Genomic DNA, 12,542 nt, shown 5'->3' on the forward strand with positions numbered 1-12,542 from the left:
GTAGGCACCATCATCTCATGTTGGACAGATCAGAGAAGGGGATAATGAAAAGTAGATAGGTCTATGCTTTGGTTTCCCACCTGCAAAATGAGGGTGAAAGCACTGTAAAATGCATGTGAGGAACTTAAGTAATAATCTATGAATCAAGATGTGAGCATTGAAAAGCAAACAGTTTGTGAGGCCACCAACAAAAATGCTACACATGTCAGCTCTTCTGTATCTCTACATTTAGGATGTGAACAGATTGCTAGAATAAAGGCACCTACATATAAATTCAGATGCTTCCTGCTTTTGAAAGTTTACACACTCACTGCTGTGATTTTCCTTTTATGTAGGATTTAATTCAGTATTAAACATGCTTTGGTGTTTACTTCCAACTGAGATTTGAACTCCCCTATATAGAGTATGGGTTGCATTTACACAGAGTAGGTTCAAACCTGTGCTTAAAACACTGGTTCTTAGCTCAAAGGGATATTTTTCTATAACTGACTGCTTACAAATGGTGATAATCTCCACTTTATATGCTTGCCACATCTCATCTGCCAGGAAAATAAATGCCAGATTGTGTGTCTTAACATTTTATACCAGAATAGAAACTTTGGGTTTCTATTTAAGTGTTTATATATAAAGTGTTTATTTAAGGAAAAGATCAGAACAATTTCCTGTGGAGGTGTTTGGGGGTTTTTGTTTGGTTTTGGTTGTTGTATGGGGCTTGTTTGGTTTTTGGTTTTGTTTCTAAACTGCACAAGTTTTGTAACTCTCTCAATAATGAAATTCATAACTACTGATGGTGTTTACAATGATTCCTCCTTCCAAAGGAAGGTTTGAGGAGACCTGATGTTTTCACTTACACTGGTAACCCGTCAGCAGATGTGTTCCTTGCAGGCCCCAGAAATAATGTAGAAAATGTGAATATTTTAATATTTATTTGTAAATGGAAAAAAGAAAATTTGCCACAGAGATAAAAATGGAATCTTATGTTGTCTTGAATTCTCTATCAAAATGGGAGAAGAAATTTGCATTCTTCTGCCTCTTCCATTGATCAAGCACAAGTGAGGATACAGGTGCCAGATAAAATGATGTAGGTGCAAGTCAGCTTAGTTTGTACACTGTTACCTTTGTAGCATTTTCATACTGAGTATATTAAAATATTTCATAAATTATTCTGTCATTCTAGGAATTTCACTAAGGGATGAAGAATGTGTACAATGAAATGCATAAATCCAATCCTTGCTAAAATTTACTTAGTAGCATTTCTAGCATGAAGAGTGTGTCTGGGAGAGAAATGATCAGCTGGTATTCTGTCCTCGCTTTGCCACTGACATCCTTTGTGACCGTGAGCAGTTGGCTTTTCATCCTGATATTTCGTGTGAATGAGAAGAGTAGTCCTTGCCTTTTAACCTCAAGCATTGTCTTAGTTCTCTGTGTCAGTGTCCCTGTCATGATTATCTCTGGCAGTCTCCGATGAAGGTCTTAGTTTTTGACACTTCAGTATGTGACATTGTGTAAAGTTTTAATGCTTATAAAGTTACAAAGTATGTGACTCGGGCAGACTTAAGTGCAGCAGGGATCATGGAGAGAGGTTTTTGCTCTGAAGTTAGCAGAGATAGATGGTGATGGGGAGCTTTGTTTCTCAGCCTTTTGACTGAAATACTCGTGTCTCATGAAGCTCTGTTTTTCTTGCTGCTTCAGCTCTATAGTGAAGTGAGCCAATGTTGGACAAACTTCTGAAAAACACAAGTATTTTTAGAAATACCCTTCAGTTTCTGACTGGAAATTAGAAACTATCTAAATATTCTGAGCCTTCAGACGCTGTCTGAAGAACACTATAGGCTCCACGTCTCCTTGATATTTGTACTGTTCTTCATGTTTCCTTTGCCTTAAGCTGTTTCAGGATGCTCTTCATCCTTTCATACTTCTCATGAAACCTGCTTCTGTTGAAAACATTTCTCCAGTGGTCCTTCCCAGCTGTCTGCAAGTCTTTTTCATAGAGCAGCTCCTGGACATGTTGGCTGAAACTACCATGTGAAAATCCTTTCCTTAATTTAAGTAATGGTGGCTTGAAAAGCTGTCAGTGGTGATGTGATAATACTCTCAAAACATGAGGTTTTTAGCGCTTGCTTTTCTCAGAGGAGACTGCAATACGTTACCCTGGCCAAGGAGAGATATCTGCTGCTGTAAGCCAGAGTGCTGCTCGGAGTGCCCCAGCACTTACAGGCTCCATTCCCGAGCTGGCAGCGTGGCCATGGTGTTTATCAGAGCAAGACCCCAGGCACTGCAAACTGTCCTGTATGCAAATCAAGTTAAACTTCAAAACTTTGCTTGAAATACACATTTGTTCAATGTGTAAAATAAACAAATGAACGTTTATAAGGCATTTGCTGGGGCAAAGATGTTTGCTTCTGGTGTCTGATCGTTTACTGTTGTGTCCCTTTTCAGGAGGTGTGTGCCTCAGCCTTCCTGGGTGAAATAGCCTAGATAAGGTGTTCCTTGGCAGGTGGTAGGAATTCAATTTGCCGGCAGATAACTTTGACTTGTGTTTTTTTTTATTTTCCTAACACTTGTTAACGTGTAATGCTCATAGTAGAGGAGAAATGTTTGTTTGCTTTGGTATCTCTGTCTTCAAGATAGAAGTGTTAGTTTTAGAAGGAGATTAATCAGTTGGTGGGAAAGGTTTGTTATAAGGTGTTTGGGTGCATTAAGAGTGTGGCCAGCAGGTCAACAGAGGATCTTCTCCCACTCTAGCCCTGGTCAGACCACATCTGGATTATTACATCCAGTTCTGGGCTTCCGAGTTCAAGAGGGACAGGAGTATACTAGAGAGTGTCCAGTGGAGGCTGTGAGGATGATTAAGGGACTGGAACATCTGTTTGACAAGGAAGGGCTGAGACCTGGGGCTGTTTAGTCTGGAGAAGAGAAGACCGAGAGGAAATCTTATTAATGTTGAGTATCTGAAGGGTGGATGTCAAGAAGAAAGTGCTAGCCTCTTTTCAGTTGCATCTTATAATAGGACAAGGGGCAACAGGTACAAACTGGAACCCAGGAAGTTCCATCTCAGCATGAGGAAAAACTTCTTTAGTGCAAGGGTGCTGGAGCCCTGAAGCAGGCTGGCTAGAGAGGTTGTGGAGTCTTCTCTAGAGAATTTTGAGACCCATCTGGACATGATCCTGTGTGACCTGCCTTGGGTGATCCTGCTTTGGCGGGGGTTTAGACTCGATCTCTGAAAGTCCCTTCCAACACCTACCATTCTGTGTAACTTCTGCACAGTGCTCCCTGCTGCTGTTTGTGGAGCACGGGCAGTGTAACATCCTCCACAAGCCTGGAGTCTGCTACTGCAGGATAATTTAAGGTAAGGAGGATGAATAAGGTGACCAAGAAGACCAGCTGCATAATGCTTGCCTTTAAAAATGAGCTGTGTGTGAGTTTCCCAGGGTTGCAGCTGGGATTAATTTTGTAGGTGTGAATAGTAAGATGCTAAACTGGCTGCCTCACAAGTCCTACACACATTCACTCCCTGTAGACATGTTTTTGTTTCACTTGCCTGCTTCTTTGCTCCAACACACAATGCATATAATCTGATTCTCTGAATGAACCTTTGTTTGGGGAAATACTGTTAGTTTTGGCTCTTGGAGAGCTGAGCTGACAGGCCCAACTCCCCAAGAAAACAGATTGGAGATTTAAAAACAAACTAAAACCACGCCTTCAAAAAATAAAAAAGCTGAGGAGAAGCCAAGAAGTTCCTTTTGTGTGTTGCTGAAAAGTTCATCTACTTAGCTACTGTAATATCAACAGTTTTGTTTTTTCCCTATTGCTTACATTATTGCTGCTCACCATCCCCTGCAATAAAAGGAAAAAATTCAGTCTGCTTCCAAACATTGCACGCTCATGGACATCATGAGATTTTTCTCCCCCTTAAGGAATTGGAAGGGGAAAAAAGCACAGAGGAAGTGGGTTTTGAGGTAGGAGTTAATAAGGGGAAAAAAAAAGAGATCTTTTAGCACAAGGGCAGCAGGAATCTGTTAACTAAACAGGAAAGTGCAGTACATTTCTGTAGCTTCTTCCTGTAAACTGAGTTAACAAAATTAGGATTTGAAAACTACATTATTTGTTTACAGCTGTAGCACACAAGACCCCTGTGGTCTGTATGAGAGGTGGTTCCTGCAGGTCTGCAGTAACTGCTTTTTGAGGTATCTTTGCTGACAATATGTATTTGGACAGCAGGGTCAGGCCTGTGGAATCAGAGCTAAGAGCGCTGGAGGTTTATGTTTAAATTCCATGTACAATAGATCTAGGCCAGGTGCTATCCAAGTGCAAAAGGGAAAAATAACTTCTCCTGAGCTAGAAAGCCAGCTCAGCCAGAGATTTTCCTTCTCCCTACATATCAAAATCAGTGAAAAATGAGAGGGTGGAAATGAGGAGTTTACATGTAGAGTATGGCAATGTCAAAAATATCTGTGTCCCACTTCTAGTGCTGTCAGTCACATACTTCATAGCCAGGGCATATAATTCAGTCTTACTTCTTCAAGGCAGAGGTCATGCAGCTCTTCCCTCACAGAGTGTTTTAAGGACCTCTTACTTTGTGCAGCATTTAGCTCACTACAGTCACAAAGTAGCTTGCCAGGTGAAATTCCTTGCCCAGCAACATTCACGTGTCATGATGTGGAGAATGAAATTCATTTATTTGTCTCTGATTGAGAGGAGGGGATTTTTCAGATTTATCTACAGCAAAGTCTTCCCTGTTGTCCTCTATTAGGAGAGGATTTGAAACATTGTGCTGAGGTATGATTTTGACCATTTCTGAGGTAGATAAAAAAAGGGGAACTGCAAGCTGAATCACAAAGAGCTTAATAAAGGAATTGAGCTGTATAAAATGTAAGTTCTACTGTACTAGCCTACATAATTTCCATTTAATCAACATGTACTTGAAACACCTGTAGAAGGTTGTGTAAGCTGACCAGACCAGCCTTCTGAGATTGTCTTGTTTGGGAGGTGGGGCAGAATTTATCTTAATACTTAAAATTCTTCTTTTCTGCCCTTTTAGTGGTCTTTGTAGAAATCTGTTTCTTAAAATGCTTGCGTTTCTTAATGATGTTTGGGTTTTTTTTTCACTACTAACTTCTTGCACACAGATCTGTCTTTGTGTCTAAATCCAGAGGGTGGTTGTGTGTCACATGCTGACTGAAGTCCATCTTAAAATTTTCTGATCTAAGGGAGGAGAACAGAGGATTCTTCTGTTGTGAGTCATCATATATCAGAGCTTGATCGTGTTCCACTGATGTTGGCAGGAGTTTTTTCCACTGAATTTATTGATCAAATACTGGATTTTTTCAGTGGTATAGAGAGCTACTGGTTTATGTTTGAAGCCATCCTGACAGCTGTGAATGGCTTCTCATGTTTTCAGTACCTGTTAAAGAAAGTCACTCATTTTTCTTAACCCTACTGAGTCAAAAACATCACTAAGAGATCCTGATAGATGATCCATTAACTGCTCTTCTAGGTGATGTTTGTTACCTGTACATTTCAAATGCTGCTCACTGCTAATGACTGTCGGAAGGCTGCTCTTTAACACAGGGCTTAAAAGAAAAATAGCCTTAAAAAATAAATCTGCAGAGGCAAGAATGGAAGAAACTTCCAAAGGTACTGTTGGGAGTGTATGCCTGAAATGCTTTCTTTTGGATGCTATTAACGTAGAATAAAACGACAAGATTCTCAGAGGTAGAACTCTGCATAAAGCTGGACATTGCCAGGGTAAAATCTGTTCAGTGCTGTGTTAGAAAGCACACCATCTCCCTAACTGCATTTCTGTTCAGGAAGGAAAAATGTAAAACTGAAACATATGTTAGGGAACCAGGTCACGCTCTCACAGTGGATGTCTGTTTCCTGTACTGTGCAGCCAGTCTTGTGGTGTTGGAATGTTTGTAATCGTTCTTAAAACACAGCTGCTTTCGCTGGAATATTACAAATGGAGAGTCGCGTTGCTCTGACAGATCAGTGCTGAGTTATCTGGCTGCCCGCTGAGATCTCAGCTGCCTGAGGTAGATCCTGAGCTGGGAAAAAGTATGTGAAAAACGTGGGAGTGGCCTCCAGCCTCTCCTGGCATATGCAGGGCACACAGGTCAAAGCTGCTGCATATGGAAGCGGCAGCCTCGATTGTCTGCAGCTTCGCTTTAGAAAACACTGCGGCTCTTCCAAAGCACGTCGGGGGCTTGTGTCTCAGGGGATTTCCAGCTCTGTTGGCTGTTCAGCTGGTGTTTTTTTAGTTGGTTGGCTGTCCTCAAATCACTTGAGGACATTTGGGCTCAGGAGGTGGAGATTTCTACATGGGAGACTGAACTGCACTGCTGGAGCATATCACACGTTACCCACCAGATGCTTTTCAGCCGAATTGATTTGGTCTGTGTTAGTAATGAAGATATGAAAGTCACATATTCCTCTAGCATTACTTCCATGAGCCAGCGTGTCTGGGATAGTACAGGCTGTGCTTCTGGCAGCAACATCCCCTGCAGAATGCAGCCGAGGGCCTCGTTCCCTCTGCTCTTCGCAGCACCAGCATCCTCTAGGTCATGCCACCGGCTGCTCTTGCTGCAGTTGTCTGAGCTTGTACCATATAGCATTTGGTCAGGACTTCCCTTGGGGCACACTTCCTCCACTCTTTGAAGCAACACTCATCAGAGTTGCAGCAGCCATTGCAGAAGGGGCAAGGACCGTGTGTGAACTGGTGTTTTATGCTCACAAGTACCTTGTGCCCCTCTGGCTGGTGGCAGGTTGCTCTGCATTTCTCATAGGAGTTGGCATGGGCAGAGGAGACAAAGAGCTGGAAGAAGCAGCAGACACTGGGCTGCTCCACTTGGATTTTTTTTGTTTTGGTGGTTGTTTTGCTGCTTTAGAATCTGAAGATGGGTTGCATTTAGCAGCTGCTCTTAATCACAGTGTTATTCAAAGTAATTGACTTTCCACTGACTTTGGAATTTGGACTAGTGTCTAAATAATTGTCGTCAGCTTCATGTTGATTCCTCTCCACTGCAGCTAAAGTTGTCTCACGGCCTCAAGCTGGACTTGTGCAAGCTTTGCTCCCATGGGAAGTAAAAAAAAAGAATTATATTTTAAGAATAGGTTCTTAATCACTTCCTTCTTTTGATGCACTACTTTTTGTTTAGCATTTTGTAAGAATGTAGTAGAAAATGTTTTAAACAATTTGTGTTTTAATTCCAGTTTTAATTGGCTCTTTGAAGATGCACTGAGTGTACAGAGATTAATTACAGTTCTTTTTAGTTTTTGGGGTTTTTTTTTGTAGAGAAGTATTTGTTCTTGTTTTTCTGAGTGATGATTATTAGAGTTTTGTTGCTTTGGCAAACTGGCCAGTCTCACAGAGCTATGAAGAGATGAACATTAAGTTGACAGATTTCTTAGGCAGAGGCATGTGGGCGTTTTGTCAGTGTTGGTGATGCATTAGCCTGTTAATATCCTGTCTCCAAACTGTTAATATGCATATAAGAAACATGAGTCTGGATTCAGAAAGAATGCAGAGACAAGGTTCTGAGTCAGTGCTGGCTGTACAGTGAGCACTATGAAGGTGATGGGATAGTAATACAGAGCAGGGGAAAACACTAAACAGATGTGGGTCAGGGCAGGCAGTGGATCCCCATCAGCTGCACAACATGAGATAAAATACAGGATTTGAAGATCTTTCCATAAACTGTGAGTCTTGAAACTTAGAAGTGGAGTTTAGGGAGATTTGTATCAAAGACTGTCATATGGATGCACTACAAAGAAATCCCAACCAAAATCAAAACCCAAAAGAAACAAAAAGCCCAGAAACTAACCAAAGCACCCCAGAAGTTCTTTCCCAGACTTCAGTGAGCATCTAAAGTATGGCTGTAGTGAGAGTCACAGAGCCCAGCTACAGAGGATAGCACAAGTACGTTAATAATTGGTTTTCCTATCCCTTGCTAATCGTTTACATAAGTTTACTATTATTTCCAGTCAGTGAAAGTGCTTGCTCCAACAAGTCTGCTTGCCTTAGAGGGAGCCAACGTTCTATTTTGTGTGCCAATTTTTGTTTGTTCTTTATTTTTTCTCAAGCACCAGAGTCTCAAATGTTGCAGCAGAGCCTCACAGCATAGCCTGCAGAGCTCAGCACACCCCATGAAAGGACAGCTGGACATGGACTGGCGTGGACATGGGGCTCACAAGCTTCTCCCTTATCTGCTCTCCTGCTGCTGTGAATTGTCCTTCTTGTGCAGTTAATATCTGATCTCTAGACATGCTTCCTTGTGCATACAAAAGCATAACAGTTTATTTTTTAAGAGGATGAGGAGAAAAAAAAACCCTCTTTACTGTCTGGTAACAGCTCTTCTGATCTTGATTTAGCTATTGCTACAGCTGGCACTGTATGCAGTAGTAAAATTGAAAGATCAGGGCTGCCTTTTCTTTACCTGTTACTTGGCTGAGGTCTGGCATTTGCTCCTCTGTGGCAGCTGTGGCAATACCTGAGTTACACCTGCAGTTGTGGTGCTAACAAAGGAGAGGAAAAGTGATGAGCCAAGTACTTGAAGAAAGTGGTAGTTTAATACCCTACTGTTGGCAGCTCTGGCTTCTGCTTACACTTTTACAAGTTTCATTACCAATTTTCTTTAAAAAGAGTTGCTATTATGAAGTTTCCCAAACCAAGTAGGAAATTGGGAATTAGCAATTCTCTAGTTTCAAGTCTGCCTCTGCCTAGTCTTTCATGAGCCAAGGGAAGTGGCTGGCACTTCTGTAAGGTGCCTTCCTATTCCTACAGGGATTTTAGAGTTTAAGTGTAACTCAGAGATTTTAAAGGATGAAAATTCAGCTATTTGAGGCCATTTGTACTGAATATGTGTTAGCAGATAGTGCCCTAGCACAGGCCAGTTCTATTATGTCTCTGTAGTGCCACTGCAGTTTATGGTAGAAGTCACTCCTGACTGAGCAGGTACTTTCCTGAGAGGGAAAGGCATTTGGAGGTGACATTGTTTTGTCACTCAGTTGGGTACTCTTCATTACCTTGACCTAATGTTCATAGTGTTTTAAGATGAACTTGTTGCCTTTGCATGTGTTGTTGTATGGATTGTGATTGATGTTGCTACTTCCATTGAGCCTGGATGTGCAAATGGCATCAGGAGCCCTAAACCAGGAACATGTATGGCTCGAAAAAATGAGAGCACAGTGCCCATACTTTAAACTGTGGCTTTAAATTTCCTACAAGGTGAATATTTCTTGCTTCCTTTGCTCTGTCAGTAACATGGATTAATGATTCATAAAGGTGTGTTTTAAGGGCTGGGTATTCATGTTTGTCCAGTGCTTGCTGGAGTCTCTGTTGCTTCCTTTTTCCTTCTGTCTCCCTCCTACATCCCAGGATGGCTCATACATAAGCTTTTTCTATTTCCAGCCTTCCCTTTCCTTGGAGAAAAATTATTATTTCTGGCCTGGTGGTGATCCTTTGTTCCCAGCTGTGTTTATTAACATTGCAGAATTTTGGTGGGTGATGTTTTTTTGTTGCCTAGAACTGGTAGAATTTCATTCTTCTATCCCAGTGCTGCAAGCCTAGAAAATGGAGTGGAACAGTAGAATTGAGCTTGTGTTGACTTCATCCAGCTTCTATGAAATCCAAGCCAAAATTGTATGTGGTCAAATGTGCAAAAATCTCTAGGCCAGAATTTTGAGCTTAATTCTGAGCAATCTTGTTCTCAATTGATGAAAGTGTATGGATTGGCATTTGAAAAGGTGGAGTGGGGTACTGTTGAGGAGAAAAGTCTGAGTGAAGTGCATTTCAGTCCTGCCAAGGATACTTGTGAGGCCAATTGTGACAATTTTAGCTGGCAAATTAAAACACAAAGGGGTCTTGAGAGCTGGACTCATCTATGGCATGTAGATCAGCATTCTGTGGACAGCATATGGCCAAAGTTGTCACTGACCGAGTCTGGCTTGTCCTTCTTTCTCTTGACAGTTTGGCGATTTTTAGGGGGACTCTTCTTCTTGAAAGGAGTGGGAAGAGCTAATACTGAAAGAAGAATGATCTGTTGTCTGTTCTGTTTCAGTGGGAAGCTGGTTTCACCAAAATGGAAAAACTTTAAAGGCTTGAAACTTCAGTGGAGAGATAAAATCCGACTCAACAACGCCATCTGGAGGGCATGGTACATGCAGTGTAAGTGTCAGCCTTGCTTCTGGTGCTTGCTCTGAGATGTTTCCTAAGACACGCATATCTGAGAAGCAAAAGAGTTGAAGTTGCTTCTAACGAAAAGCTCAAAAGCCAGCTGAAGGCTGAGATGTCTCAGACTGCCGTGGCAGTGCCACCTTATCAATGCTTTCTTGGAGATGTCCACACAGAAGCTGAGCAGTCCAACACAGCCTGAGATCTCTCTGTTTTCTGTTGGTGATCTGGAAGAGGCCCTGGCTGGATTTTTCTTTTTTTTGGTCACGTCTGGCCATCGAAGTGACAGAGTTCTCTGCAGAGTCTACACATCCTAAGCACTTGCATTCTAGTGGGAGGTGTCCCTGCCTAAGACAGGGGGTTGGAACTAGATGATCTTTGAGGTCTCTTCCAACCTAAGCCATTCTATGATTTTCATTCTTATTTCAGACCTGGAGAAGCGCAAGAATCCTGTGTGCCACTTTGTGACCCCACTGGATGGCTCTGTTGATGTTGATGAACATCGTCGGCCAGAGGTGTGTAGAACCTGAGGACCAGACTAATGAGCTTCAGAGTTTATAACAAGGTTCTCTAGAGCTGAGAGCAGTGTAGCAGTTCTTTGTTCCCTTTATTCAGAAGGAACCCTTAATACAAAGCAGTTTAAAACCAATTTTGTAAGTTCTGTCACCTTGAGGTGATCAGGGTGCAACAGGAAGGACATTTATTATCTCTGTAACTTGTATCTGTGTTCTGGTTCAGTGAAACAAATTACAGAAGTACAGTTTGAATAATTAAGATTTTTACTCTCTTCTGGATGGAGTTTGAAATTGAGAAATGAGTAGAAGCTGCTTTCAGGACTGAATCTAAGTGACTTTGTGAGATTTTTCTGTATTTTATTTAATTGATGAGTTGTGGTTCCATGACAAGAAGCAATTCCTTTTTCTCTGTCAAGATAACTTCACAAAAAGAGCGAATTTGGCCTTGTGTACTTCCTTTTTGTGAAAATTAACATCAGCCCTCTAGCTCCTTGCAGAAAACAAGTGGGGCCCTTGATGTGGCAATGTGTGACTCTCTACTGCATAACTCTAGAATCATTTATAACTCGGAGGAGTTCCGGATGTGTTTGTGGAACTGTCTCAGGTTTTCGAAAGAGCAGTGTTGATGTTTGTGCTGAAAGATGACCCTGGAACACAAGAAAGTTGTGTTAAGGCTCTCATTAGCCTGCTGTCACCAATTTAGATGCTGCTGTCTGTGATACATTAAAGACCCACATTGTTCTGATCCTTCTGTTGCTGTTGGCCTGCAAGATCATGCTTCTCCCTGAGCATCAGATTTCTTTTGCTTTTTGTCATTCCTAACAGCTTTTGTATATGTGTGTCTGTGGTCATATAACCTTGTGGAATTCTCTTTTTCCTGTTTTCTGCAGGGCAAGGAATGTTTTGTACATTGTATTTTAGTGAATTCATTTAAAAGTTGTGTTCTGGGGGAATGTTTTGCCATTTCTTAACTATTGTTTCTGGTTGAGGTGATATGGAAAGTGCTGTCAGTGCAGATGTCACCACTTGTTTGTTTATTGTGGGAAAGGTGAAGTTACTGTTGTCAGATTTGCCCTGTAGCTCCAGAACCGTGTGGGCTGCTGATACGTGAGCTCAAACAGAATTAGCATGCTTGGGTTTTTGTTTTTTGTTTCGTTTTAAAATGCCTGAATATTCGCTTGTAAAGGTACTGAACATTCACCTGTCGTGTGATCTGGTGTAATTCATGGTATGTGTTTGTGTTCTCAGGCCATTGCAACAGAGGGGAAATACTGGAAACGAAGGATCGAAATAGTCATCAGGGAATACCACAAGTGGAGAACATACTTCAAGAAAAGGGTGTGTTGGTTTACACAGTTGGAACTATCTTACTTGAACTGCATCAGTATGTGGCTGCTTTTTGAGTTTTGATGTCATTTTTGCTAGCATGCAGGAAAAAACAAATGATAAGCTAATACAAATCTACTCATCTTATTAGTCCCACTAAAAATTACTGGGCAGGAACTAATTGTGCATGGTTGAATCTTAAAAGTTGTGCAAAATCAGGTGTTCCACTGATCTATTCTGACTTTAATATCTGTTTTGTACTCCTTTTGCAGTTACAGAAACATAAAGATGAAGATCTTTCAAGTTTGGTCAGGGTAGGTAACACCACTGATAAGTGGCAGTGTTTATGCTTGTAGAAACTGCAGTCAGTACCAAAGCCATAACATGCAGTAGCTTGTATCGATTAAAATCTTAAGACAGACATCTTACTTAAGCCTTAATTAAGGTTAGACACCATAATGTTTCTGCACCTCAGAAAGCAATGCAAGATTTGTATCTTAAATTGGATGGGGAGAGGTTGAATGCAAAGT

General features: G+C 41.4%; 1 protein-coding gene across 2 annotated transcripts in view; it reads left to right on the plus strand.

Annotated features, from left to right (window-relative positions):
• The window catches only part of MLXIP (MLX interacting protein), a 55,599-nt gene that overhangs the window by 19,746 nt on the left and 23,311 nt on the right, over nt 1-12,542 (plus strand). For both annotated transcript variants that reach the window (XM_064168275.1, XM_064168276.1), the window contains exons 2-5: nt 10,059-10,165; nt 10,601-10,686; nt 11,935-12,024; nt 12,285-12,326. In XM_064168275.1, coding sequence (XP_064024345.1) covers nt 10,059-10,165; nt 10,601-10,686; nt 11,935-12,024; nt 12,285-12,326 — 325 coding nt within the window. The remainder of the gene's footprint in view (nt 1-10,058; nt 10,166-10,600; nt 10,687-11,934; nt 12,025-12,284; nt 12,327-12,542) is intronic.

The sequence above is a fragment of the Pogoniulus pusillus genome, chromosome 30, assembly GCF_015220805.1.
Source record: "Pogoniulus pusillus isolate bPogPus1 chromosome 30, bPogPus1.pri, whole genome shotgun sequence".
Classification (NCBI taxonomy): Eukaryota; Metazoa; Chordata; class Aves; order Piciformes; family Lybiidae; genus Pogoniulus; species Pogoniulus pusillus.